This window comes from Lathyrus oleraceus, chromosome 4, assembly GCF_024323335.1.
Source record: "Lathyrus oleraceus cultivar Zhongwan6 chromosome 4, CAAS_Psat_ZW6_1.0, whole genome shotgun sequence".
In the NCBI taxonomy this organism is placed as follows: domain Eukaryota; kingdom Viridiplantae; phylum Streptophyta; class Magnoliopsida; order Fabales; family Fabaceae; genus Lathyrus; species Lathyrus oleraceus.
Genome location: NC_066582.1, coordinates 141109897 through 141134250, shown reverse-complemented (window position 1 = coordinate 141134250; position 24354 = coordinate 141109897). Strand labels below are relative to the sequence as shown.

At 35.6% G+C, this 24354-nt stretch overlaps 2 protein-coding genes across 2 annotated transcripts; one reads left to right on the top strand and one right to left on the bottom strand.

The window, feature by feature from the left end:
• The first annotated feature begins 908 nt into the window (after window positions 1-908).
• On the top strand, window positions 909-5576 carry LOC127074133 (copper chaperone for superoxide dismutase, chloroplastic/cytosolic). The gene is made up of 5 exons (XM_051015427.1): window positions 909-1286; window positions 1414-1486; window positions 1572-1706; window positions 3724-3947; window positions 5125-5576. The coding sequence occupies exons 1-5, from the start codon at window positions 1038-1040 to the stop codon at window positions 5386-5388; spliced, it is 945 nt and encodes a 314-aa protein (XP_050871384.1). The 5' UTR covers window positions 909-1037; the 3' UTR covers window positions 5389-5576.
• A 741-nt stretch (window positions 5577-6317) lies between these two features.
• Window positions 6318-24055, bottom strand: LOC127074132 (nudix hydrolase 14, chloroplastic). Its single transcript, XM_051015426.1, has 7 exons — window positions 23643-24055; window positions 23443-23548; window positions 22063-22140; window positions 13610-13702; window positions 7163-7255; window positions 6895-6993; window positions 6318-6639 (listed from the first exon to the last, which is right to left on the bottom strand). Exons 1-7 carry the CDS (start codon window positions 23852-23854, stop codon window positions 6403-6405), a joined length of 918 nt encoding a protein of 305 aa, XP_050871383.1. The 5' UTR covers window positions 23855-24055; the 3' UTR covers window positions 6318-6402.
• Window positions 24056-24354: the final 299 nt, after the last annotated feature.

Genomic DNA, 24354 nt, shown 5'->3' with positions numbered 1-24354 from the left:
CACTCGCTTCAAAAGGTAGAGATTTACTTCGTCCTTCATATGATTACGCGTAATCATAATCAAAACAAATATGTCATGAACTGGCGTATTCGAGACAAAGAGCCAAAAGTTTTCAGAACTTACCAAATATGACTTTCTTTCTTCCTGAGAACAGGACTTCATCAGCAATTGAACATCAATGAGGCGCTTCAAACATTTCTGATCGGCCTCTTCCATAGAGATACTTCCTTCGAAGTAACCTAGATTGTCGATGAATCAACCATTTTTTCTAGGGCTAAATATGTTTGTGGTCCTCATAAATATCTCATATTTTATTTTAACCCCTCCAATTTTTTTCTTCAAAGAATGATCATTCTAAAAATTTGCATCCACTATAACCGTTGCTAAGTAATGTTGTTAACTTTATCGTTAAGTTGTAAAAACTATCGATAAGTTGTAGGAGGGACAAAAATATGAATAATTTTTATAAAAAAAATTAAAAATTAAAAACTAAAAATAAAATATTAAATATTTACTAGCACCACAAATATATTTAACCATTCTTTTCTAATACAAATTTTCAAAAGTGAAGTTCTCTCCTTGTATACATAAATGAGATTAATTACTATGCACTGTTAGTGTAAAAAGATTTAGATTGTCGATTTATCACCATCATCTGTTTGCATTATTTCAATATCCAATGTCTAGGATTAACTGATGGTGTAAAATCCTTTTACACTTTCAATGTATTTCAATTAAATCCTACCTAAATACTATAATGGATAAAAACAATTTCTCTAGCAAGTCATTCATGTACTTTTGTTATTGTTCACAAACATATTAGGAGCTATAAATTTATTTATGGATCGATAATTAAAATTAAAATAAAAAACTATAAATTGAGTGGAAGAGATAAAATAAGAAGAATAAAAATGTAGATCCATCTGGAAGAAAGCCGTGACGTTAGAAAGAGAAAGAAAAACAATGGAAAGAGAAAGTACCTACCCCAAACCCATTTTCTCAGTTCATGTATAAACTAACAAACTAATTAAACTCAAATGGCATTTCTAAGGTCCGTAGTCGCAACAACAACAACCGCAACCGCCGTTGCAGCTTTAGCTTTTTCTTCATCTTCTTCTTTCTCTCATTCACACCTATCCCCAAACATCGCCTTATCTTCCAATTCCAATCCCAAATCCAGTAAACCCTTCGGCCTCGTCAAAACATTTGCTACCTCTCCCTCGCCTCTCCTGATGGACCACAACCTCGCCTCACACATCAATCATCATGTTTTGCCCGAGTTACTCGTGAGTTTTGCTTAATTCCATTCATAATTTCAAATTATTTTAGCCTCCTTAGCTATGATGCTAGATTAAGATGTTTCGTTTAATACCTAATCGTTTGAATTTTGTTGTTGTTAATTTGATGTTTTAGACGGAGTATATGGTGGATATGACTTGTGAAGGCTGTGTTAATGCGGTTAAAAATAAGCTGCAAAGTGTTGATGGTAATTGTTTTTGTTTTTCTTTTTCTTTAAGTGCTTATTAATTTAAGTTTGCTTTGAATCATTCTTGCTTTTTCACTTTTTGTAGGAATCAAGAACGTGGAGGTGGATTTGAGCAATCAGGTTGTTAGGATTCTTGGTTCAACTCCGGTAAAAATCATGACTGAAGCTCTTGAGCAGACCGGTAGGAAAGCTCGGTTAATTGGACAAGGAGTGCCAGAAGGTTTATCATGATTTTCTGTTTGTATATTTTGTGATACTGTCAATCTTACTTTTATAGCTTAGTTTTTATTATTGTGACCTTTTATGTTAATTGTCTTGTTCGAATCCTGATATGAAGAATCATTGATAAGAGACTTTACTTATTTTCTAGAGGAATGCCGAATTACCGGTGCCTATTTCCCTTGGGAACAGGAGGGTTAAAACAAAAGAAAATGCTACTCTCTCTGTCCCAAGTTATAAGAAGTTGACATTTCAAGCGAATTAAGAAACATAATCAATCTTGTATGGGAAAGAGAAATTATGCATGACTTTATAATATTGTCGTTCATTTATTATAGATGAAAAAGAAATTTAAAGAATTGGAAAAAGAAATAGTAATAGATGATAGAGGGTATATTGGGGAAGATGTCATCAATGTTGCATTGTAAAAGTAAAGTGACTTATAATTTGGGACAATTTTTTTTTTCAAAGTAATTTATAATTTAGGACAGATATAGTAATTGTTTTCAGGGCCGTATTTGAGGCCTTTTGTAAGGCGGGCTACCACATATAGTCTAAAATTTGACATGGTTTAAACATGACTAAACAGGTCTTCATAAAATATTTGTCATAGTTAAACCTTGACAAAATAGGGACTCTATTTATTTTGTCACATTTAAACCGTGTATAGAGGGCGTCCGAAAACTTAAAAGGCCCTTATTGTTTTGTTGGCTTACACATTAGATTGTAAGATCTGTTAAATTGAAGATTAGGGCTTGCATTATATAGGCTTATTCTTGAATTTTATTTATTTCAATAATGATTGGTGTATAATGTTGACAAGTAGGAGTACATAGTGTGTTTACAGTGGTGGCAGTCTCACTGCTGCACAATATTCATTTTCCCAGCATCCTTTATGCCTGTCATAAAAATTATTTGTGTGATTCCATCATCAGTCAGACATATTTTATTTTAGTTCAGAAGATCATGCAATTTTCTTCAGTATCTAATGAATGTTCATACAAATATGATCGAACATCAAATAGATCACATTGTACGTCTTATTGACATTGAAAGTGTTGCTGGTACTGCATTCTCATCGACTCTAGGTTTCTTTTACATTTGTTTTAGCTTATTGGTTCTGGTTCCATTGTGTAACAAAATCAATACTCTTCTGAGGCTTTTACACCAACTTTCAACTGTTTTTGAATAGTTTTCCTCTAAAACTTAATTTGTTTTTATATGTTTGCTGTAGCTTTTACTATTTAGAGATTCCATGACTTTATTTCTATTGGTATACAAATGACGGTTTGGTGATTGGAACTAATCTTATCTGGGATAATGTTTTCTTTTTGTTATTCATTTCTAGCTTGCACCATCCTTATTCTTTGTTAGTTTGTTTATTTTATTTTATTCATTCCGTGGTACATTGGTACATTGGTTTCCTTCTACCGAAGCATTTGAAGATCTAATGCAGAAATATTTTTGTACTTGTTTTTAGAGTCTAATGTAGAAACAAGGATCACTCGATTGTTATTTTCTCCACGCACATGAATATTGATGATCGTATTAATTTTCTTGGAATCTAATGTATATTCATTAGTGAATGTGAGCTATTGGGTGTTTTTGTTGTACTGAGAAGGAAACTATTCAGTTTTGTACAACCGGCAGCATAGTTTGTCAAAAAAAATAGAGTTGCAAATTAATGTGATTTTCAATTCATGAATTCACTGTGATTTGTCAGTTCATCCTTTCTACACTCAACATTTTCCCCCCATCTGTTGTTATAGTAACTTGTTTGAATGCTCTCTTTATTGACCTAATATGACTTGGGCTTGTTTTTGCTTATACTGCACTGCAGTAGATGATATACTAGATGATTTATCAATTTGTATTCCTGATTTCATTCTATTTGTTAATCTTGTTGTAGCACTCGATACACAATCAACAACTCAAACTTCGTTAATAGTTTTCATGGTTTTTGGTGTCTTGCACTCTTATCAGTTCTGAATTCATTAAATCTTTCTTTGGCTTTACAGACTTCTTAATATCTGCTGCTGTTTCCGAATTCAAAGGGCCGGATATTTTTGGTGTTGTTCGCCTGGCTCAAGTAAATATGGAACTAGCTAGAATTGAAGCAAACTTCAGCGGGCTATCACCGGGGAAGCATTCTTGGTCTATTAATGAGTTTGGTGATTTGACTAGAGGTGCAGCAAGCACCGGTAAAGTGTTCAATCCGCCCAACAAGCAAAACACTAAAGAGGTTTGCTTTTCCTGTACCTTCTTGAATTAAACGATTTCTGTTTTACAGTAAAAACTTGCTTTTAAGGATTGTTGACTGGTATAAGTGTTACTTATAAACACTAAAAATGGATAGGGTGTTGATTTCTTTTTTTGGAATTAGAAAGTATATGAATGTATCTTGATGTCTAACATAGTTCTTTGAAGATTTCTTTATTGAGGCAGACTATACTTGAAATTCCTAAAGTCTTATCTTTGACATGCTACTATTATTAGGCCTGTCCATGGTTCAAAACTAAACTGATCCGAACCATGAATTGTTAGCTGCTAGTTGTAGATATGATGATATCAATTCTAGGTGCTAGCTATGAGGACCGCCTACCAATTGTAAAACACACAAAGTGAAAACATGACTTAGTTGAAGCAATTGGTAGGCAGTCATCATAGCTAGCACGTAGCAATTGATATCATCATATTAACAGCTTGCAGCTAACAGTTCATGATTCGGATCAGTTCACAATATCATTAGCAGTTCACTTAATTTTAAAAATCAGTTTAGTATGGTTCTTAAAGAATAAAAACAGTTTGGTTAAGTTGATTAGCACTGCTGTCGGAGATCAGTTTTGTTTTTTCTTTTAACTGAACATGACAACCCTAGCTATGACTGAAATTTCATTTGCTAACAATGTAGTTAAATATGATAGGAAGGAAGATTTTATTCCTCCAACTACAGAACATCAACTATAAAAGGCTTATTCTGACTATAAATTGGGTAGTTTGCATGGATCAGAGAAAAGCATAATGTACTTGATGCATGACATGCCTTTATAATATAGACTAGCAAGTATTCTGTATGCTGCATACTATTTTTTAAACTTTGAAAAATATACAAGAGTAGAGTATTTAAAATTACAGGAGATGTTGCAGATAATGAAACTTTTAAGCCATGAAGGATACTATTATCAAAATATATGATGTGAATGAAGACCCACTATTATTTTGTCTATAAATTTCATATGACTTGTTAAAATTTAAACTTGTGAACTCTAACTTTTTAGTTTAAAACCAAGCAAAGTTTAAACACGGAAAGTTCATGAATAGATTTGAAGAAGCTTCATATTTTCTAAAATAAGTTAGTTTATAAATTATCCTTAATGATTTCAAACACAACTAAGGAGGTTGCTTGATTGGATCTTCAGCCACTGGGCGACCTGGGAACACTAGATGCTAATGAAAAGGGTGAGGCCTTCTACACCGGGATCAAAGAAAAGCTAAGGGTGGCTGATCTTATTGGACGATCTATTGTGGTGCATGCTACGGAAGATAAATCAGTACATGGTATAGCTGCTGCAGTGGTTGCTAGAAGTGCAGCAGTGGGTGAGAACTACAAAAAACTCTGTACCTGTGATGGCACCCCCATATGGGAGGCAACTGACTCAGATTTTGTTACTAGCAAGTTCTGATGAAGTAGTTAAACATTGTAATTTTGATGCCTTGTATACAACACTTCAAGTTTTGAAGAGATCTTGTATACTATTACAAAAAAAAATGTGTCTGTCATTTACCATAAATACTTTTACATAGATTATGAAGTTGTTTTTGTGGACAGCATGGTAAGGATGGTTTAATTTACTCCCCTCTATTTCCTTAATTACTATTGATTTTTAGCATTTAGTATTGTTTCAAAATTATTTGGTGGTAAGGATACATATTTGTTTCAATGTGTTGCAACAAACAGCTTATACAAGCATGTAATGTAATTTGTTCCTTTCATGATAGGAATCACCAAGGACACTTATAGGATCTGCTTTGATTCTATTTAATTCTCTACAATATCATCTGTAAACTTCCGAATTTTCATTATTCTATTACAAGGCAATTGAAAGTAGTCTACGAGTCTTTCAAAACTCTAGTAGTCAATTCGTATCTTTCATGACATTCAATTTTTTTGAACAAGTCATGCAAAGGCAAATCTGTCATAATTATATTTTAAAGAAACTTCAATGCTTTAGTCGTTGGTCATGGTACTACAGCTTTGCATGAAACTTTTTCAACACTCGGCACAAACCACTTTAGGTGGAAGCATATGGTTAATATGTTTTGTTTCCATTAATAACAAGCTCCCAAAATGGTCCATGTGTTTTGTTTCCATTAGTAACAAGCTCCCAAAATGGTGCCGTTGCATCGCATTCGTTTAAGTGGCCTTTGAATTTGATGCATGGATAATGTAAAGTGTGATCGATTTTGATAGTATTTTAGAATTTGAATGTGTTCAATGCATCATATCACACCTAACACTATTTGACTGGATGATATGGTGAGTGATTTGATTGCAGTTGTTCCAATATGCGGTATGCAATTAGCTAGACATTATAAAAAAAAAGAATTACAATAAATCAACCAGAGCAAAGACTCTTTAATAATTCCTTTTTTGGTTTTAGTCTTACAAAAAGTCCTGGCTCCGTGTAGTATTACAATTAGGTTGTCAAAGAAGGCAGTAACCCTTCTTTCTTTGCCATTTCTAACAGTGCAATAGCCACCAGAACCTTACAATCTGCTGTAGCGCGCCAAAGATTTTTGTATGGTATCACACGCACCTTAATCAGTTCCCCATGTTCGCGGAGGCCAGTCTCTTTACCCTGTAGATGCGTGATAACCTCTTTATCAACATGCTTTCTGCACAGAAAGATACTGATCTCTTCATCACATCCTCCCTAGCACCCAAAACAAAAGGAGACAAATGATCAAAATATACAGCGTTTAAATGAATAAGAACATTTAAATGTAAACAGATGGTATTGTGATACTAAACTATACTCATTTACCATGCAAGAGTATTGCAAAACAATGAAACATTGCAATGTATAGGACACGATATTATTAGCTTTTATTAAATTAATAAAACATGATTATTTGAAAAGACTGAACACGAAATTTGCAAAAACAAAGAGTGTATTGAGGTTATGTACAGGAGATGGGAAAACTGTGCGTCCAGTTGAAGAGTCCAGGAAAGCAGTGAGGTCAACCATGTCTTCTACATTTAAATTGATGCCTGTCTCTTCTTCAACCTGTTAGAGTCACAACTTCATGAAGTCATTAATAGTATTCTAAAAGTTGTTATTTCAATAGGAAAAGCAAATAAATATCTTGTCCATGCAGCTAAAAGGGCCATTATTGATGCAAAAAAAATATGTAGTATCAATTCAGCTAGAAAGGGAGAGTAAGAGAGAAATGGACCTCCCGAACTGCTGTGCCTACAATATCACCCTTGTCATCGTCCAACATTCCGGCAGGCAATTCCAAAATAATTCTTCCCACGGGAACTCTTGCCTTATAAATCACAATATTCAGAATAAGAATGGGCATGAAATGAGATTCCAGATACAATTGCTTTGTTAATTGGAAGACATTACTACTATTGATAGGATATCCAATTCTCGGTATTATATATTCATTAGGGATAACATTAACTCCTAGAAAAGCAAGAAGCAGAAATGACGATGTCAAGTCAAAAACAAAATCATAATAGAGCCACAATATTGGCTACTTGTGAGCCGTCTGACTGATATATTTACTGTATAAGCTCGATTTTAGTTTATGCAGATTACTGTAATTTTACATAATCAAGAGAGGAATAAGTAGAGTGAGATAGATTGACATTTTATTAGAGAAATAATAGTTTATGCAGATTACTAGTCTTATCAGTGTAGAGTGAGATAGATTGACATTTTATTAGAGAAATAATAGTTTATGCAGATTACTAGTCTTATCAGTTCAAACGATCAATTGGTGGTCACATATATGTAACAAGGCAGTTATGGTCACATGCATTTTATTTTGACGGGGGAGTACTGTATATAATTTACATTGGTTAGCAAGGCAGTTATGGTTATATAATACTCACTCTGTCCTACATTAATTTGTTGCATTTGCAAAATATATTGGTCCCAAAAAAATTGTAACTCTAGATTTTCAATGCAACTTTAATTGCTTTTTTCAGTTGTATTATCTAATTAATACAATCTACAGCACTCTTAAGTTATTACTTTTCCCTTTGCGTCTAATACAATCTACAGCACTCTTAAGTTATTACTTTTCCCTTTGCGTCTAATACAATCTACAGCACTCTTAAGTTATTACTTTTCCCTTTGCGTCTATTGTAGTGAGAATACACCAATAGTTAATAGGGATAAATTAATAATAATATAATTCTCTTTCTTTCATTTGCCTTTTCTAAATTTGTGTGAAATAATCAAATGTGACGATTATTGTGGGACGAAAGGAGTAACGTGCAATTGCAAACATACAAATTCGGTAACATATCTTATTTATTGCGATTTAGTTTACATTATTAGGTCACCAGTTCCCTATTGGTTGCCAAAGGGTTTCACCAAGTCCAAGGGTTTAATTTCAAACAAAATTCTCTCCTGTAGTCAAACTCATCACCATAAAGCTTATGTTGACTCTTACTCTCTCCTATGAGTGGCCTCTTCAACAACTAGATGTCAACAAAGCTTTCCTCAATGGGACTTCTTGAGGATGAAGTTTATTGGAACAACCTCAGGGCTTTGAAAGTGAAGATCCAACTTTTGTTTGCAAGCTGCATAAGGCACTGTATAGCCTTAAATAGATACCATGGTTTGATGGCTTGACCTACACTCTTGTTGATTAAAAGTTATGGCATGCGAAACAAGATGACAGGGGCATACCTGCTTATTACAATGAGTTATTGACACGGTGATAAGAATTGGATCTTTGTTATGATGACAATAAAAGGTGTACAGAAGACAGTGTTTTGTTTTTCAAGAGGCAAGAAAATGATCGTGTATTCATGTTTTTTGCTGGGCTCAATAAAGACCTTGATGATGTAAGAGGTAGAGTGCCAACTCTTCGTGAAACTTTTGCAGAAACAAGAAGGGAGGAGACATGACATGGAATTATAACGGACAAGACACCACGAATCTCTGAATCTGAAGGCTCAGCTCTGACTACTAGGAACCTTGATGAGGAAAAAATGTCAGACAAAATTCCTTGGTATGATCACTGCAAGCGTGAATAGCATGCGCGTGAAACTTGTTTGAAGTTCAAAGGCAAACCTCCTAACTGGAAGAAGAAAGATGGCCGTGCATTTCAGACTAGTAATTCTGATCAAGGGCAACAATCCTCTTCGACTCAACTTACACTCACTATGGAACAACTAGATAAACTGGACAAACTCCTCGAGTCTCCAACCCTTTTTTGCTCTATAGCAACAAAAGATAATTCTGCATTTCTTAGTGTCAGTCTCAGTCATACTTAGATAATAGATTCAGGTGCCTCTGATCACATGACAGGTGGACCTACTTTGTTCTCTTCATATAGTCCATGTGCAGGGTAATCAAAAAATAAAAATCGCAGATGACTCCTTTTCGGCCATTGCAGGTAAAAGGGTCAGTTGTATTGTCTCCAGAGTTAACTCTTAAAAATGTCCTTCATGTTCCAAACTTATCATGTAATTTAATGTCCGGCAGTAAATTAGCATAAGATATAAATTGTCAAACTAATTTTTTCTGATCTCACTTGTCTTTCAGGATTTGAACTTGGGAAAGATGATTCGCAGTGCTAAGAAAAGTGGAGGACTCTACTAACTTGACATAGGATCTACATCACAACTACCTTCAAAAACAATAAGTTCTTCTTCTCCTATTTTGAATAATAAAGATGACAACATTATGGTATGACAATTAAGATTAGGTCATCCTAGTTTTCGTTACTTAAAACACTTATTTCCGAAGTTATTTCATAATAAGAAATTTTTTTCATTTAAATGTGAAGCATGTGAGTTTGCAAAGCATCATCGTTCCCAATTTTCAATAGAGCCCTATAAACCATCAAAACCTTTTTCTATTCTTCGCAGTGATGTTCGGGGCCCTAACCGTAAAAGTACACTCTCTCTCAGAAAATGGTTTATCACATTTATAGATGACCATACAAGAGTATGTTGGGCATACTTGTTAAAGGGAAAATCAAATGTTTGTCAGACTGTAAAGAATTTTTTTACAATGCATCAGAACAAATTTCAAACAAATATCCAAGAATATTTTAACACTATCCTGGATGATTTTTTTCTAAAAAATGGGATTGTACATCAAAGTTCATGTTCTCAGACTCCTCAACAAAATGAAGTTGCCGAAAGGAAAAATAGACATTTATTGAAAGTTGCTAGAGCTTTACTTTTTTTGAATAAAGTACCAAACTATTTATGGGGCGAATCTGTTTTAACATCTCCATATGTAATTAATAGAATGCCCTCCAAAATTCTTAATTTTCAAACTCCAATTAATATCTTCAAAGAATACTTTCCTAGTACTCGTGTTTTAACTGAAGACTCATCTTCAAGGGGGGATATAAATGAAGACTCGTTTCAAATCGAGGACATGAGTTTTTTAAATAATTTATCTTTGCATGTGCCACAAAATTTTGAGACTTTTACATCTGCACCAACAGAAAATGGCCATGATTCTTTATCTGATTCTACTCATGTTATAAGTAAGGAACTTTGTGAATTCGAGCCTACATTTTCTCTTGTAGAAAACAATGGGAATCCTGAAAATGATGATAATGATGATCTAATTGAAATGCCACAAAATAATGAGTCACTTCAATAAAACAAATTTGAATTAGGTAACAAGACTTGGAAAGGGAAGGTTTGTGAAAAAGCACCACAAAGGAAGGGACGAGCCCACATCTCAACACTGTCAGGAATCTGAACCGGGGAATGATCAACTTCCTAAGGAAAGGAAAGGTAAATTTATTTCTGTTTCTGAGAGTCATATTTTGTATCCTGATATAGATGATCTCGTTGCTATTAGAAAATCTGTTAGATCTTGCACTAAACACCCTATGTCCAAGCTTATATCAAATTCAAATTTGTCTTCATATATGTGTGTCTTCACCTCAAAATTGTCTATTGTAGAAATTCCAAAAGGTGTACAGATTGCTCTAGAAGTTTCAAAGTGGATAGAAGTTGTACTTGAGGAGATGAAAGCTCTTGAAAAGAACAAAACTTGAAGTGTTGCAACACTACCAAATGGCAAGAAGACAACTTGGATGCAAATGAGTGTTTACTGTGAAGTATAATTCATATGAGTCAATCGAAAGGTACAAGGCTCGCTTGATGGCTAAAGACTTTACTCAGACCTATGGTATAGACTACTCAGAGTCATTTGCTCTTGTTGCAAAATTGAACACTGTCAGAATTCTTTTATCTTCTGCTGCTAACCTGGATTGGCCCCTACATCAGTTAGATGTTAAGAATGCGTTTCTTAATGGCGATCTAGAAAAAGAAGTATATATGAACATTCTTCCTGGCTTTGAAAACAAATTTGGATCAAATGTATGCAAACTAACTAAGTCTTTGTATGGATTAAAGCAGTCCCCTAGAGTCTGGTTTAAAAAATTCACTCGGTCCATGAAGAAACAAGGGTACATCCAAGGACAGGCTGACCACACTTTATTCACAAAGTTCTCCCATAATGGAAAAGTTGTTGTCCCGATTGTTTATGTTGATGATATTGTCCTTACTGGAGACACAGTGGAAATGGCAAGAGTAAAAGAGAAATTGACAGTAGACTATGAAATCAAGGACTTGGGATTCATGAGATATTTTCTATGTATGGAGGTTGCTCGGTCAAATAATGGTCTTGTGGTTTCACAGTCGAAATGCATTCTAGACTTATTGAAAGAAACAAGAATAAGTGGATGTCGTCCTGCAGATACCCCTATGGAACCTAATGTTAAACTTTGGGGAGAAGGTGATGTTCTTGTTGATACTGGAAGATATCAAAGATTGGTTGGTAAATTGACTTATTTGTCACACACCCGATCTGATATTGCTTTCTCAGTGAGTGTAATAAGTCAATTTATGCATTCTCCTTTCGAGGAACATCTTGAGACAGTATGTAAGATACTAAGATATTTGAAGGGAAATCCTGAAAAAGACTTATTTTTTAAGAAGACTAACGAAAGAAATGTGTATCTTCACCGATGTTGATTGGGCAGGTTCAGTCACAGATAGAAAATCAACCTCTGGATATTGTACCTATGTTTGAGGTAATCTTGTGACATGGAGGAGCAAGAAACAAGGAGTTGTAGCAAGAAGTAGTGCAGAAACCGAGTTTAGAGCTATGTCTCAAGGTATTTGTAAAGGATTATGGATCCTTAGAGTCCTAGAAGAACTTAAGATGAAAATTGAGCTTTCGTTGAAATTATACTCTGACAGTAAAACTGCTATTAGCATAACTCATATTGACATTAATCGACACTTCATAAAGGAGAAGTTAGATGCTGGAATCATATGTCTATCTTTCGTGACTTCAAGTCAGCAAACTGCGGATATCCTGACCAAAAATTTGGCAAGACTTTCGAGCATTTGATAGACAAGTTAGGCATGATAGATATCTATGCACCAACTTGAGGGGGGTGTTGGAAAATATTTTATTTTCCCGTTTTTATTATTTATGTTTATTCTCATTCATTTATCTTTATTTTTCATTAAGAAAAAAAATTAATTGTATTCTCACTATATAAGACAGCCAAAGGAATAAAACACAACGGCTTTTACCTATTATTTTCAATACTGTCAATAAAGTGTGTTGGTTTTTTGTCTAATCCCCTTGAACTTCATTCGTTAGCTGTCAAGAGAATTCTATGGTACTTGAAGGGAACTATTAACGTTGGTCTCAAATTTTACTCAGCACCCGCACACAAGCCTCTCTCACTACAAGTGTTCTATGATGTGGATTGGGCAACAGACCAGACCCGGATGATAGATAGGATGTTCACATCAAGTGCTGCAATATTCTTTGGACTTAATTTAATCTCCCAGTAGTCAAGAAAGTAGTCTGCAGTTGCTAGGTCAAGCACTGAGGCTGGATACAGGAGCCTTGCTTAAGCAACTGCTGACATTATATGGGTTCAAACTTTTCTAAAAGAGCTCACTGTTCCATTCTCTTCCCCTGTAATCTACTATGATAATCAGTGAGCTGTATTCTGGTTCACAATCCCATTCTTCGTGCAAGGACCAAACATACGGAGATTGATCTCTTCTTTGTTAGAGAAAAGATTTTAGCAAAACAATTCACCGTGAAGCATATTCCTAGCACAGATCAGGGGGCTGATCTCCTCACCAGGCCAGTTTCATCAGTCAAGTTCCTTGATATTCGTTCCAAATTCAATGTGTCTCATTTTTCTTCAAATAATCCGCCTTGAGTCTGATGGGGTGTATTAGAGTATATCAAGCAACAACTGATTAGTTGTTGCGCTGCCGCCTAGATTTTCTGTTAGGCCTAACCTGGCTGTGCACAGGATTAGAGTCAGCTAGACGATTGTTCTAGAATCTGTTAGACCTAACATGTGCTCTGTGGCACGGAATTAGAGTTAGCTAGAGGGAATGTTCTAGATTCTGTTTCACCTAACCTGTGCATACTCGAGATTAGGTCCCTATATAAACTGTAATCATTTTCCTATGAGATTAATGAAGAACAGAATATTTGAAATAGTTTTGATATGAACTATCTGAAAATTAACACACACACACAAACAATAAAGCTCTGTTTTCTAATACACACCGATTCAGTCATACGCCTATTCATTTTTTTTAACTCAACAAACATAGAACGAACATTGCAATAATCCAACATCTACCTGTTCGGTGAGAACAACAAAAGTCTCACCCTCTGATTCCAGAAGTATCAGCATGGCCACAGCTGGTCCTCTTGCAAATACAATACCTGGAACCTGATCACAATTTACTTTAATATAAAAAGAAAGAAATCAGCATTAGGTGCAATAAATATAAATATAGATAAATAAACTAATATAGTATTTGTAAAACAAAGATCCAATGCCAAGCACATCCTAGGTTCCATGGATTTCAAATCCTAGGACAGACTTTTGCAAGTTAGATACATGTACAATAGGAATCTCAGACCCCTCGTCACTTCTAAACAGTATAATGAGTGTAGGCATGGAATGCGCTTACAATTCAACCATATGGAAATCATATTATAGATGTTTTGATTGGCTGCATTTTGTGTTAAAACACTTACTGTACTTAGATGTCTTGATTGATGTCATGACATGCTTAAGTAGTATGCTGCAGAATTAGCTAATACAGGATTCACTGGATGTCAAACCGAATGTTATGACGTTCATCCCTGACAGCAGATACTAAAGTATAGGCTAGTTAGTTTTTCTGTTATGTTTCAGTATTTATCTCAGGCTGATTTTCAGGAAACTAACAGTTGTGCTAAAATTAAGAGACCTAGCATATAGCCTATTTTCTGGATGTCAAACTGAATGGTATGACATTCATCCCTGACAGCAGATGCTAAAGTATAGGCTAGTTAGTTTTTCTGTTATGGTTCAGTATTTATCTCAGACTGTTTTTCAGGAAACTAACAGCTGAGCTAAAATTAAGAGACCTAACATATAGCCTATTTGTTAGTGTGGAAATTAGGTTAACTTGATTGACCTTAATTTTAGGAAATTCAAGTACAAAGCCCAAGTACTGCATTATAAAAGGATGGCAATCCTACTTTCAGCAACTCAGAGATTTGAATCGTGAAGAATTAAATATATCATTGTTGTACTTTTATTGTGTCTTGAATTAGGTTTTACTTGTGAGCCAAGCAATTATCACCTAGATGATTGCATTGGACTAGGGTGTTTATTGAGTTGTAATTGTTGTGTCACTCTAAGCTTTTAAGCTTTTAAGCGTGAGTGATGTGTTTCTTGATTAAAGCTTTTAAGCACAATCAAGAGTTGTTTGAAGTATATCTTCACCACTGACTTTAAAATTCTTAGTGGTTGTAATCACTGCTGTGATTGAGGGGGAGTGAGTAGGTATTCAGGTCTTAGTTTAGATTGAAATTGCATTGGGTAGGTCTTAAGTGATAGGATTAAACTGGTGGTTTAAGTCCTGAATTAATACCTCTTATAGTGGATTTCCTCCCTGGCTTGGTAGCCCCCAGAGTAGGTGTGTTTGTCACCGAACTGGGTAAACAATTTTCTGTGTCATTTACTGCTTTTTACATTTATTTTCTGCATACATTACTTGTCTGCGCAGAATTGGATGTCATAACAACCAGTGTGACATCGATAGTCTGTTACTAGAATTTCAATTGGCATCAGAGCAGGCACCCTGCCTGTTAATTTCTGGGTGAGATCTAGGGACGTTATTTTCTAGTACCATGGACAGGGATGTAGGATTCTCAAATAGACCACCCATGCTGGATGGTTCTAACTATGATGACTGGAAACCTCGTATGATAGCCTTCTTGAGGTCTCTGGATAGCAAGGTCTGGAGAGCTGTCAACAAAGGATGGGAACATCCAACGAAGACAGGTAAAGATGGAATCATTATGCAAATTCCTGAAGAAGAGTGGGACAAAGAGCAAGAGGCATTAGCCCTTGGAAACTCTAAGGCCTTATATGCACTATTCAATTGGATAAATAAGAACATTTTCAGACTGGTGCATCACTGTGAACTGGCTAAAGAAGTTTGGGACACTCTCAAAACAACTCATGAAGGTACCTCCAAGGTAAGAATGTCTAAACTCCAGATGCTGACTACTAAGTTTGAAAATCTGAGGATGAAAGAGGATGAGACTATTCATGACTTCCACATGAATATTTTTGAAATTGTCAACACTTCTGGAGGCTTAGGAGAGAAAATGTCTGAAGAAAAACTTGTAAGAAAGATTCTCAGATCATTGCCCAAGAGATTTGTCATGAAGGTTACTGCTATAGAAGAGGCTCAAGATATCTGCAATATGAAGGTTGATGAGCTTATTGGTTCTCTCCAAACTTTTGAAATGGGCTTGTGTGAGAATGTTGAAAAGAAAAACAAAAGCATTGTATCAAATACTGAAGAGGATTCAGAAGAAGGAAATATTGGAGGTGATGAAAGTATATCAAAAGCTATAGTCATGCTTGGAAGACAGTTCAACAAGTTCATAAAGAAGATTGATCAAAAAGGTAGACCAAATGTCAAGAACACTTCATCTGACATCAGTAGAAGATCAAAATCTGAAGAAAAGTCCAACCAAGGCAAGGGAATCCAGTGTCATGGATGTGAAGGTTTTGGACACATTCGAGCTGAATGTCCTACCTTCCTCAAGAAGCAAAAGAAGGGACTATCTGTCACCTGGTCTGATGGAGACTTTGAGAATGAATCAGAAGGAAAATCTGCAAAACATGTCACTGCACTAACTAGTGTCTGTGCCTCTGATGATGACTCAAGTGGAGATGAACTTACATTTGATGAACTTGCTGCTTTATATAAAGAGTTATGTGTCAAAAGTGCAGAAGTGTGTCTACAAGGAGAAAAGCAGAAGAAACTTATCAAGGAGCTGGAATCTGAGAAGAAGAAGCATCTGACAATCATAGATGATCTAAATGGTGAGATAATCCTACTGACCTCTAAGCAAGATCAAATGACAAAATCCATCAGAATGCTGAATAAAGAAACTGACACTTTGGAAAAAATTCTAAAGGTGGGACAGAAATCAGGAACCATGTCTGGTTTAGGCTTTGTTAAGGAATCCTCATCTGAATTCAAAAGCTCAAAGGCTGAAGTTCAGAAAATCAAGCAGAAGTCACAACCAATGTCACAACATCATGGAAACATGAGGATTAACCATCAAAAGAAGAAATTTCAAAGATGGAGATGCCACTACTGTGGAAGATTTGGTCACATAAAACCCTTCTGTTACAGGTTGCATGGTTATCCTAACCAGACCCCTCAAGTCAGACCTAAGCAGAAGGCACCTAAGCATAATGCCCCTATCAAGAAACAATTGCTAGAATAGTTCACACATCTCTAAGGGCATCTACCAAAGAAGACTGGTATTTTGATAGTGGTTGCTCAAGACATATGACTGGGATGAATAACTTATTGGTAGATATACAACCTCATACTACCAGTTATGTGACCTTTGGTGATGGAGCTAAAGGAAAAATCAAAGGTGTTGGTAAGCTGGACAGTCCTGGAGTTCCAGAACTGAATAATGTGTTGTTAGTAAAAGGTCTAACTGCTAATCTCATCAGCATAAGTCAGCTATGTGATCAAGGCTTCAATGTACAGTTCACTAAGGAAGAATGTGTTGTGACAAATGGAGAAAATAAGGAAGTTATGAGAGGGTCCAGATCCAAAGATAACTGCTATCTATGGGAACCTACAGTCTCAAACTACTCCTCAATGTGCTTCTTAGCCAAGAAAGAAAAGGAAGTGAAGTTGTGGCATAGAAGACTTGGACATCTTCATTTAAGAGGAATGAAGAAGATCATATCCAAGGAAGCAGTTAGAGGAATCCCAAAGCTGCTTATTGATGAAGAAAAAGTCTGTGGAGAATGTCAGGTTGGCAAGCAAACCAAGATGTCACATCCTAAGCTTGGACATCCTACAACATCCAAAACTCTGGAACTTTTGCACATGGACTTAATGGGACCTATGCAGGTTGAAAGTCTTGGTGGGAAGAGATATGCTTATGTGGTTGTTGATGATCATTCCAGATACACATGGATAAGCTTCATCAGAGAAAAATCAGATGCATTTGATATCTTCAAAGATCTATGCATAAGACTCCAAAGAGAAAAGGATAGTAGTGTTATAAGAATAAGAAGTGACCATGGAAAGGAGTTTAAAAATTCCAAGTTTGATGATTTTTGCTCATCTGAAGGAATAAGTCATGAGTTTTCCTCACCTATTACTCCTCAGCAAAATGGAGTAGTTGAAAGGAAGAACTGAACTATTCAAGAATCTGCTAGAGCTATGATTCATGCAAAGAAGCTTCCTATGCACTTTTGGGCTGAAGCTTTGAATACAGCTTGCTATGTTCACAACAGAGTTACCTTGAGAAAGGGAACCTCTTCCACTCTGTATGAAATATGGAAAGGCAGAAAACCTACTGTGAAGTACTTTCATATCTTTGGAAGCAAATGTTACATTCTTACAAATCGTGAACAGAGAAGAAAAATGGACCCCAAAAGTGATGAGGGTATATTCCTTGGATACTCTACTAACAGCAGAGCATACAGAGTTTTCAACTCCAGAACTAATGTCCTGATGGAATCCATAAATGTTATTGTTGATGATAAAGATGAAGAATCCAATGTCATAGAGGATGTTGGAACATTCTTTGAGACTCCAACAGAAAATGTACAGGATACTCCTCCTGGACCTGAGTCAGAAGCATCCAACAAAGTGCCTTCTATCAGGATTCAGAAAGACCACCCTAAGGATCTTATCATAGGAGATCTCAATAGTGGTGTGATTACCAGATCAAGGGAGAATAGCTCAAATTCCTGCTTTGTATCCAAGGTTGAACCTAAAAATGTGAAAGAAGCTCTGACTGATGAATATTGGATCAATGCTATGCAAGATGAACTGAAACAGTTTAAAAGGAATGAAGTATGGGATTTAGTTCCTAGACCTGAAGGGACTAACATCATTGGTACCAAGTGGATTTACAAGAACAAGTCTGATGAGAAAGGAGTAATCACTAGGAATAAAGCAAGACTAGTGGCACAAGGGTATACTCAAGTTGAAGGGGTTGATTTTGATGAGACTTTTGCACCTGTTGCAAGACTTGAGTCAATAAAGTTGCTGTTAGGTGTTGCCTGCATTCTGAAGTTCAAATTGTTCCAAATGGATGTGAAGAGTGTCTTTTTAAATGGCTACTTGAATGAAGAAGTCTATGTGGAACAACCTAAAGGGTTCAGTGATCCTAATCTACCAAAACATGTGTACAAGTTGAGGAAAGCTCTGTATGGGTTGAAGCAAGCTCCTAGAGCTTGGTATGAGAGGCTGACTGAATTTCTGACTACTAATGGTTACAGAAAAGGAGGGATAGATAAGACTTTGTTTGTGAAGGATGAAGATGGCAAAATCATGATTGCCCAAATATATGTGGATGATATTGTCTTTGGTGGAATGTCAGATAGAATGGTGAAACATTTTGTTAACCAGATGCAATCTGAATTTGAAATGAGTTTGGTTGGGGAATTGACTTATTTTCTTGGACTCCAAGTTAAACAGATGGAAGATTCTATGTTTCTCTCCCAAAGCAAATATGCCAAGAACATAGTTAAGAAGTTTGGTATGGATAATGCTAGTCACAAAAGAACTCCTGCACCTACTCATTTAAAGTTAACTAAAGATGAAGGAGATTCTAGTGTTGATCAATGCTTGTATAGAAGCATGATAGGTAGCCTACTGTATCTAACTGCTAGTAGACCAGATATTGCCTATGCAGTTGGTGTGTGTGCTAGATACCAAGCAGAACCCTGAGTCACTTAAATCAAGTCAAGAGGATTCTCAAGTATATTAATGGGACTTGTGATTATGGTATGCTATACTCTCATGGCTCTGAGTCTATCTTATCTGGGTATTGTGATGCTGATTGGGCTGGGAGTGCTGATGACAGAAAAAGCACATCAGGAGGGTGTTTCTTCTTGGGAAACGATCTCATATCTTGGTTCAGCAAGAAACAAAATTGTGTATCATTATCCACTGCAGAAGCTGAGTACATAGCAGCCGGAAGCAATTGTTCCCAACTGGTATGGATGAAACAGATGCTGACTGAGTACAATGTCACTCAGAATGTCATGACATTGTTCTGTGACAATCTCAGTGCCATCAACATTTCAAAGAATCCTATCCAACACAGCAGGACCAAACATATTGACATTAGACATCACTTCATAAGAGATCTGGTAGAAGACAAAGTGATTACCTTGGAACATGTGGCAACTGAACTACAACTTGGTGACATATTTACAAAGGCTTTGGATGCTACTCAGTTTGAAAATTTAAGGGGCAAGTTGGGAATATGTCTTTCTAAGGAATTATAGCAACTAAGGATGTCAGGAATGTACTGTTTAATATTTCAAATTATTAAACAATTGAGAGTGTGCTCTGATTGGTCATCAGATAATAGTTATTTCACTTGCAACAAGTGTGTTCACAAGATGTTATGGGGGATATCTTAACATGAGATATCCTATGTACCTGCTGGAGTTCAAAAACATGTTCATGCAGGATTGTTTCAGAATGTCATACACAAAGTCATGGCATCAGATATGGCTGTACCTGCTGGAAGTTATAAAAGGAATTATGAAATTATGCAGGATTTTTCCAGGCTGTCAGACCCGATATCATGACATCCTGTACACAAAACATTCAGTGTGAATGTCTGGTGGTTTGTGATTGCACACTTAATGGCAATCTATGCATGATTGAAGATCTGATTTGTGGTTGTAATTTGTCACTCTAAAGCTGTTAAGCAAGAGTGTGTCTTCTTGATTGAAACTGTGAAGTAAAATCAAGATTATGTTTCTGAGAATTGCTTATATTTTTATTTTTATTGGTCTGTAATATTAAGTGTTGCTTTGGCAACATTTTTGACAAAAAGGAGGAGTAACACCTGTACCCCAGGACAACGGATTTCTTTGAAGTTGAAGGTCCTCTAAACAAGAGGTTATGTTGCTGTTTGCTATCTGCTTGATCTTCTCTTGTGTTGCTGTTGTTTGAAGTTTAACTGCTATGTGTGCTAAGTGTATTAGCTATTTTGATTCTCTGCTAGGATGTGTGCTTTCTGCTGCTGTGAACTCTGTTGTGATGCCAAATTGTTTTAGCCAAAAATTTGCCAAAGGGGGAGTTTGTAGATGTTTTGATTGGCTGCATTTTGTGTTAAAATACTTACTGTACTTAGATGTCTTGACTGATGTCATGACATGCTTAAGTAGTATGCTGCAGGATTAGCTAATACAGGATTCACCGGATGTCAAACCGAATGTTATGACATTCATCCCTGACAGCAGATACTAAAGTATAGGCTAATTAGTTTTTCTGTTATGTTTCAATATTTATCTCAGGCTGATTTTCAGGAAACTAACAGCTGTGCTAAAATTAAGAGACCTAGCATATAGCCTATTTTCTGGATGTCAAACTAAATGTTATAACATTCATCCCTGACAGCAGATGCTAAAGTATAGGCTAGTTAGTTTTTCTGTTATGGTTAAGTATTTATCTCAGGCTGTTTTTCAGGAAACTAACAGCTGAGCTAAAATTAAGAGACCTAACATATAGTCTATTTGTTAGCACCCTAATGTGTGGAAATTAGGTTAACTTGCTTAACCTTAATTTTAGAAAATTCAAGTACAAGGCCCAAGTACTGCATTATAAAAGGATGGCAATCCTACTTTCAGCAACTCAGGGATTTGAAGCGTGAAGAATTAAATATATCATTATATATCCTTGTTGTACTTTTATTGTGTCTTGAATTAGGTTTTACTTGTGAGCCAAACAATTATCACCTAGATGATTGCATTGGACTAGGGTGTTTATTGAGTTGTAATTGTTGTGTCACTCTAAGCTTTTAAGTTTTTAAGCGTGAGTGTTGTGTTTCTTGATTAAAGCTTTTAAGCACAATCAAGAGTTGTTTGAAGTATATCTTCACCACTGACTTTAAAATTCTTAATGGTTGTAATCACTGCTATGATTGAGGGGGAGTGAGTAGGTACTCAGGTCTTAGTTTAGATTGAAATTGCATTTGGTAGGTCTTAAGTGATAGGATTAAACTGGTGGTTTAAGTCCTGAATTAATACCTCTTATAGTGGATTTCCTCCCTGGCTTGGTAGCCCCCATAGTAGGTGTAAACAATTCTCTGTGTCATTTACTGCTTTTTACATTTATTTTCTGCATACATTACCTGTCTGCGCAGAATTGGATGTCATAACAACCAGTGTGACATCGATAGTCTGTTACTAGAATTTCACATATGTCCCAGCAAATTATACCCTCTTTGTTGGACATTTAAAATTTCTTAAGTTCAACAAGAAGGCGGTAGACATTCCTGATTGTACCAAACATGGGAATCCTAAATATTTGCCCTAAAGTGTAAGATATATGAATAAATTTTATCCTTATCTTTTGATTTCCATAGTCGGGAAACCACTCTTCATATATTGTAGTCGAACAACAGTCAAAGAACTAAACAGGGTTATACTGTAGCACAATGGGAAAGAACAACCAATTCCACCAACCAACACCTTTATTTAAAAAATAACAATATGTTAAGGAAATAGTATGAAACCTTATTCCCTGTTTCTTTGTCAAAAATCTCAGCTTTGAACTTCAGAAACCCGATGCGCTTCCCAAACATGTCTACTCCCTGTTTATACCAAAACAAATCCACCAAATTTTGTTATTATGATTGTAGGATACATGAATGGACAAATCAGAAAAACTACTTGAATATCCTTGTGATTAAATTGGCATGTCAACAGTTCACAAAGCCCAAATTATTGGAAACAGTATGCTTGTTGATATTTTACAAATCTCTTAACTATATATTCTGAAATGAGTAACTTCTGTGAATTATGTCCTTAGTTAAGTTCTCAGAAGGAAAGAAGAAAACACCGAAAGAAAATATCATCTTGACAACATCAAATCAGATTTTTTCCATGTGTACTTTGAGTAATGAAATGCTGAGGAAACCTCTACAACCATTTTTACTCGACAAATTAACACAGCATTAAAAAAAAATTCCCACTAGGTTGTGTCAGATGTATGGATCATTAGATGCCATAATATCCTGTTACAAATCATGATGTTGACCGTTGAATTCCAAGTCATTCTTAATAGTTAGACTTGCAGTTTTCCACAGCTTTCCTTTAACTTTGGCTAATGTGATGTCCTTAATCCTCTCAACCTATTTTCCGATGCGATACTTTTACAAGCCTTCTCCACACATAATCAAAACACCTAAAAATGATATGCTGTCATCCTTCCTACAATAGTAGCTATCCTTACTTTATCTCTAATGATATTATTTATAATCTTATCATGTCTTGTATGACTACTCATCCATTGCGATATTTTCATCTCTGAGCAACAACGATCTTATTTTATTGTTGAATTTTTACTGCACGGTATTCAATTTCATACAATGTAGCCAGACATTCAGTGATATTTTTTTCATTGTAATTAAACTAGAAGCATTACTCCGTTTCATCCACCAGACTTCAATCTTGTGGGTTATATTCTCTTCTACCTCCTTATCCTTTTGCATGATAGACTCATGACATTTACAACTGTATTTCAAAGTAAGAAAAATAACGTGCTTCCAAGTCTTGTCTTCATATATATAGCATTCCATTTACTTCATCTAACAACTCTAATATACCATGCATAAATATTTTCAATTCTTGAATATATTTCCATCAGTCTTTGTTACAGCGGGATTATAGCGGAAAAACCCGCAATATCGGCCTATATTTACCATTGTGGAGAGTCCTAAAACCTAAAACCGCCATCTATATCTGCCATTGCGGCCCTATTTGACAACACGTGTCTTGTCTTAATCTCTACTTAATGACTCTTTCCGATTGCTTCATTTATGACACTAAGCTTAACTCCTTTATAATCTGCAACAGTTTTGTAAGTAAATTTTCTTGCTCAATAACCTAATTACCTGAATTAGAACTTGATTCAGAGTCATTGTACCATTGGCTAGAATACCATTCTCTGTTTGCAAGTTATGCAACCACTGCTTGAATAAAGAGGAATCAATAGCACTCCTGCAAAAACAAACATCAAAGTGTGCTTCAATTAACATAATATACTTAGTTTAAAATTTATGAATTGAAAAATATGAGATGTAATATGATTGACCGGAAATCAGAAGAGGAGACACCGGGAGCGGCGAGAATTTGAACGGGTTCAGACTGTTTACTCGGCAGCGTGATAGAGTGAGTCAATGACGGTGACTCGGACGACATTTTGCAGAAGAAGCCCTTTTTGTTCTTAGAAATCAAATTGGAAGCGTGAAGCGGCTTTAGATTTTGCAACGACGCGGATATAGTGCGAAGAACAGTCACAGCCATTGAAGCTTAAGCATCTGCGTCAACAACCAGAAGAAGGATCGCTGCCATTTTCGTTACACGTGTTGGTAGCACTATTGGGCCTCCGATCACTAAAATGGGCTATAATCGGAGCTTTAGGAACAAATATAGTGAAAATTTGGGGAAGAATTTAGTATGTCTAGCACCCTACAAGTTGTCCCTCGCACTCTCTGAAGCAAAGCATGGATACACCATTTTAGACAAAATAATAATAAGTTTTAAAAGTCGGTTGGATTGAGAATCGTAGTTGAATCAGGTCGGATTAATTTTTAAAAACGATCAGCGGTGAAAATCATGAATCAGGTCGGGTTAATTTTTAAAAACAATCAGCGGTGAAAATCAAAATAAAATCGAATTAAACCTTTCAAAACCGTTCGAATTAAAGAATTAGACTCGGTTTTGTCAAATCATCTGATTCAAATAAATGCATCAAATTGATTTATTTATTTTTTAAAGTTTAATATATCAATATCAAAATTTAA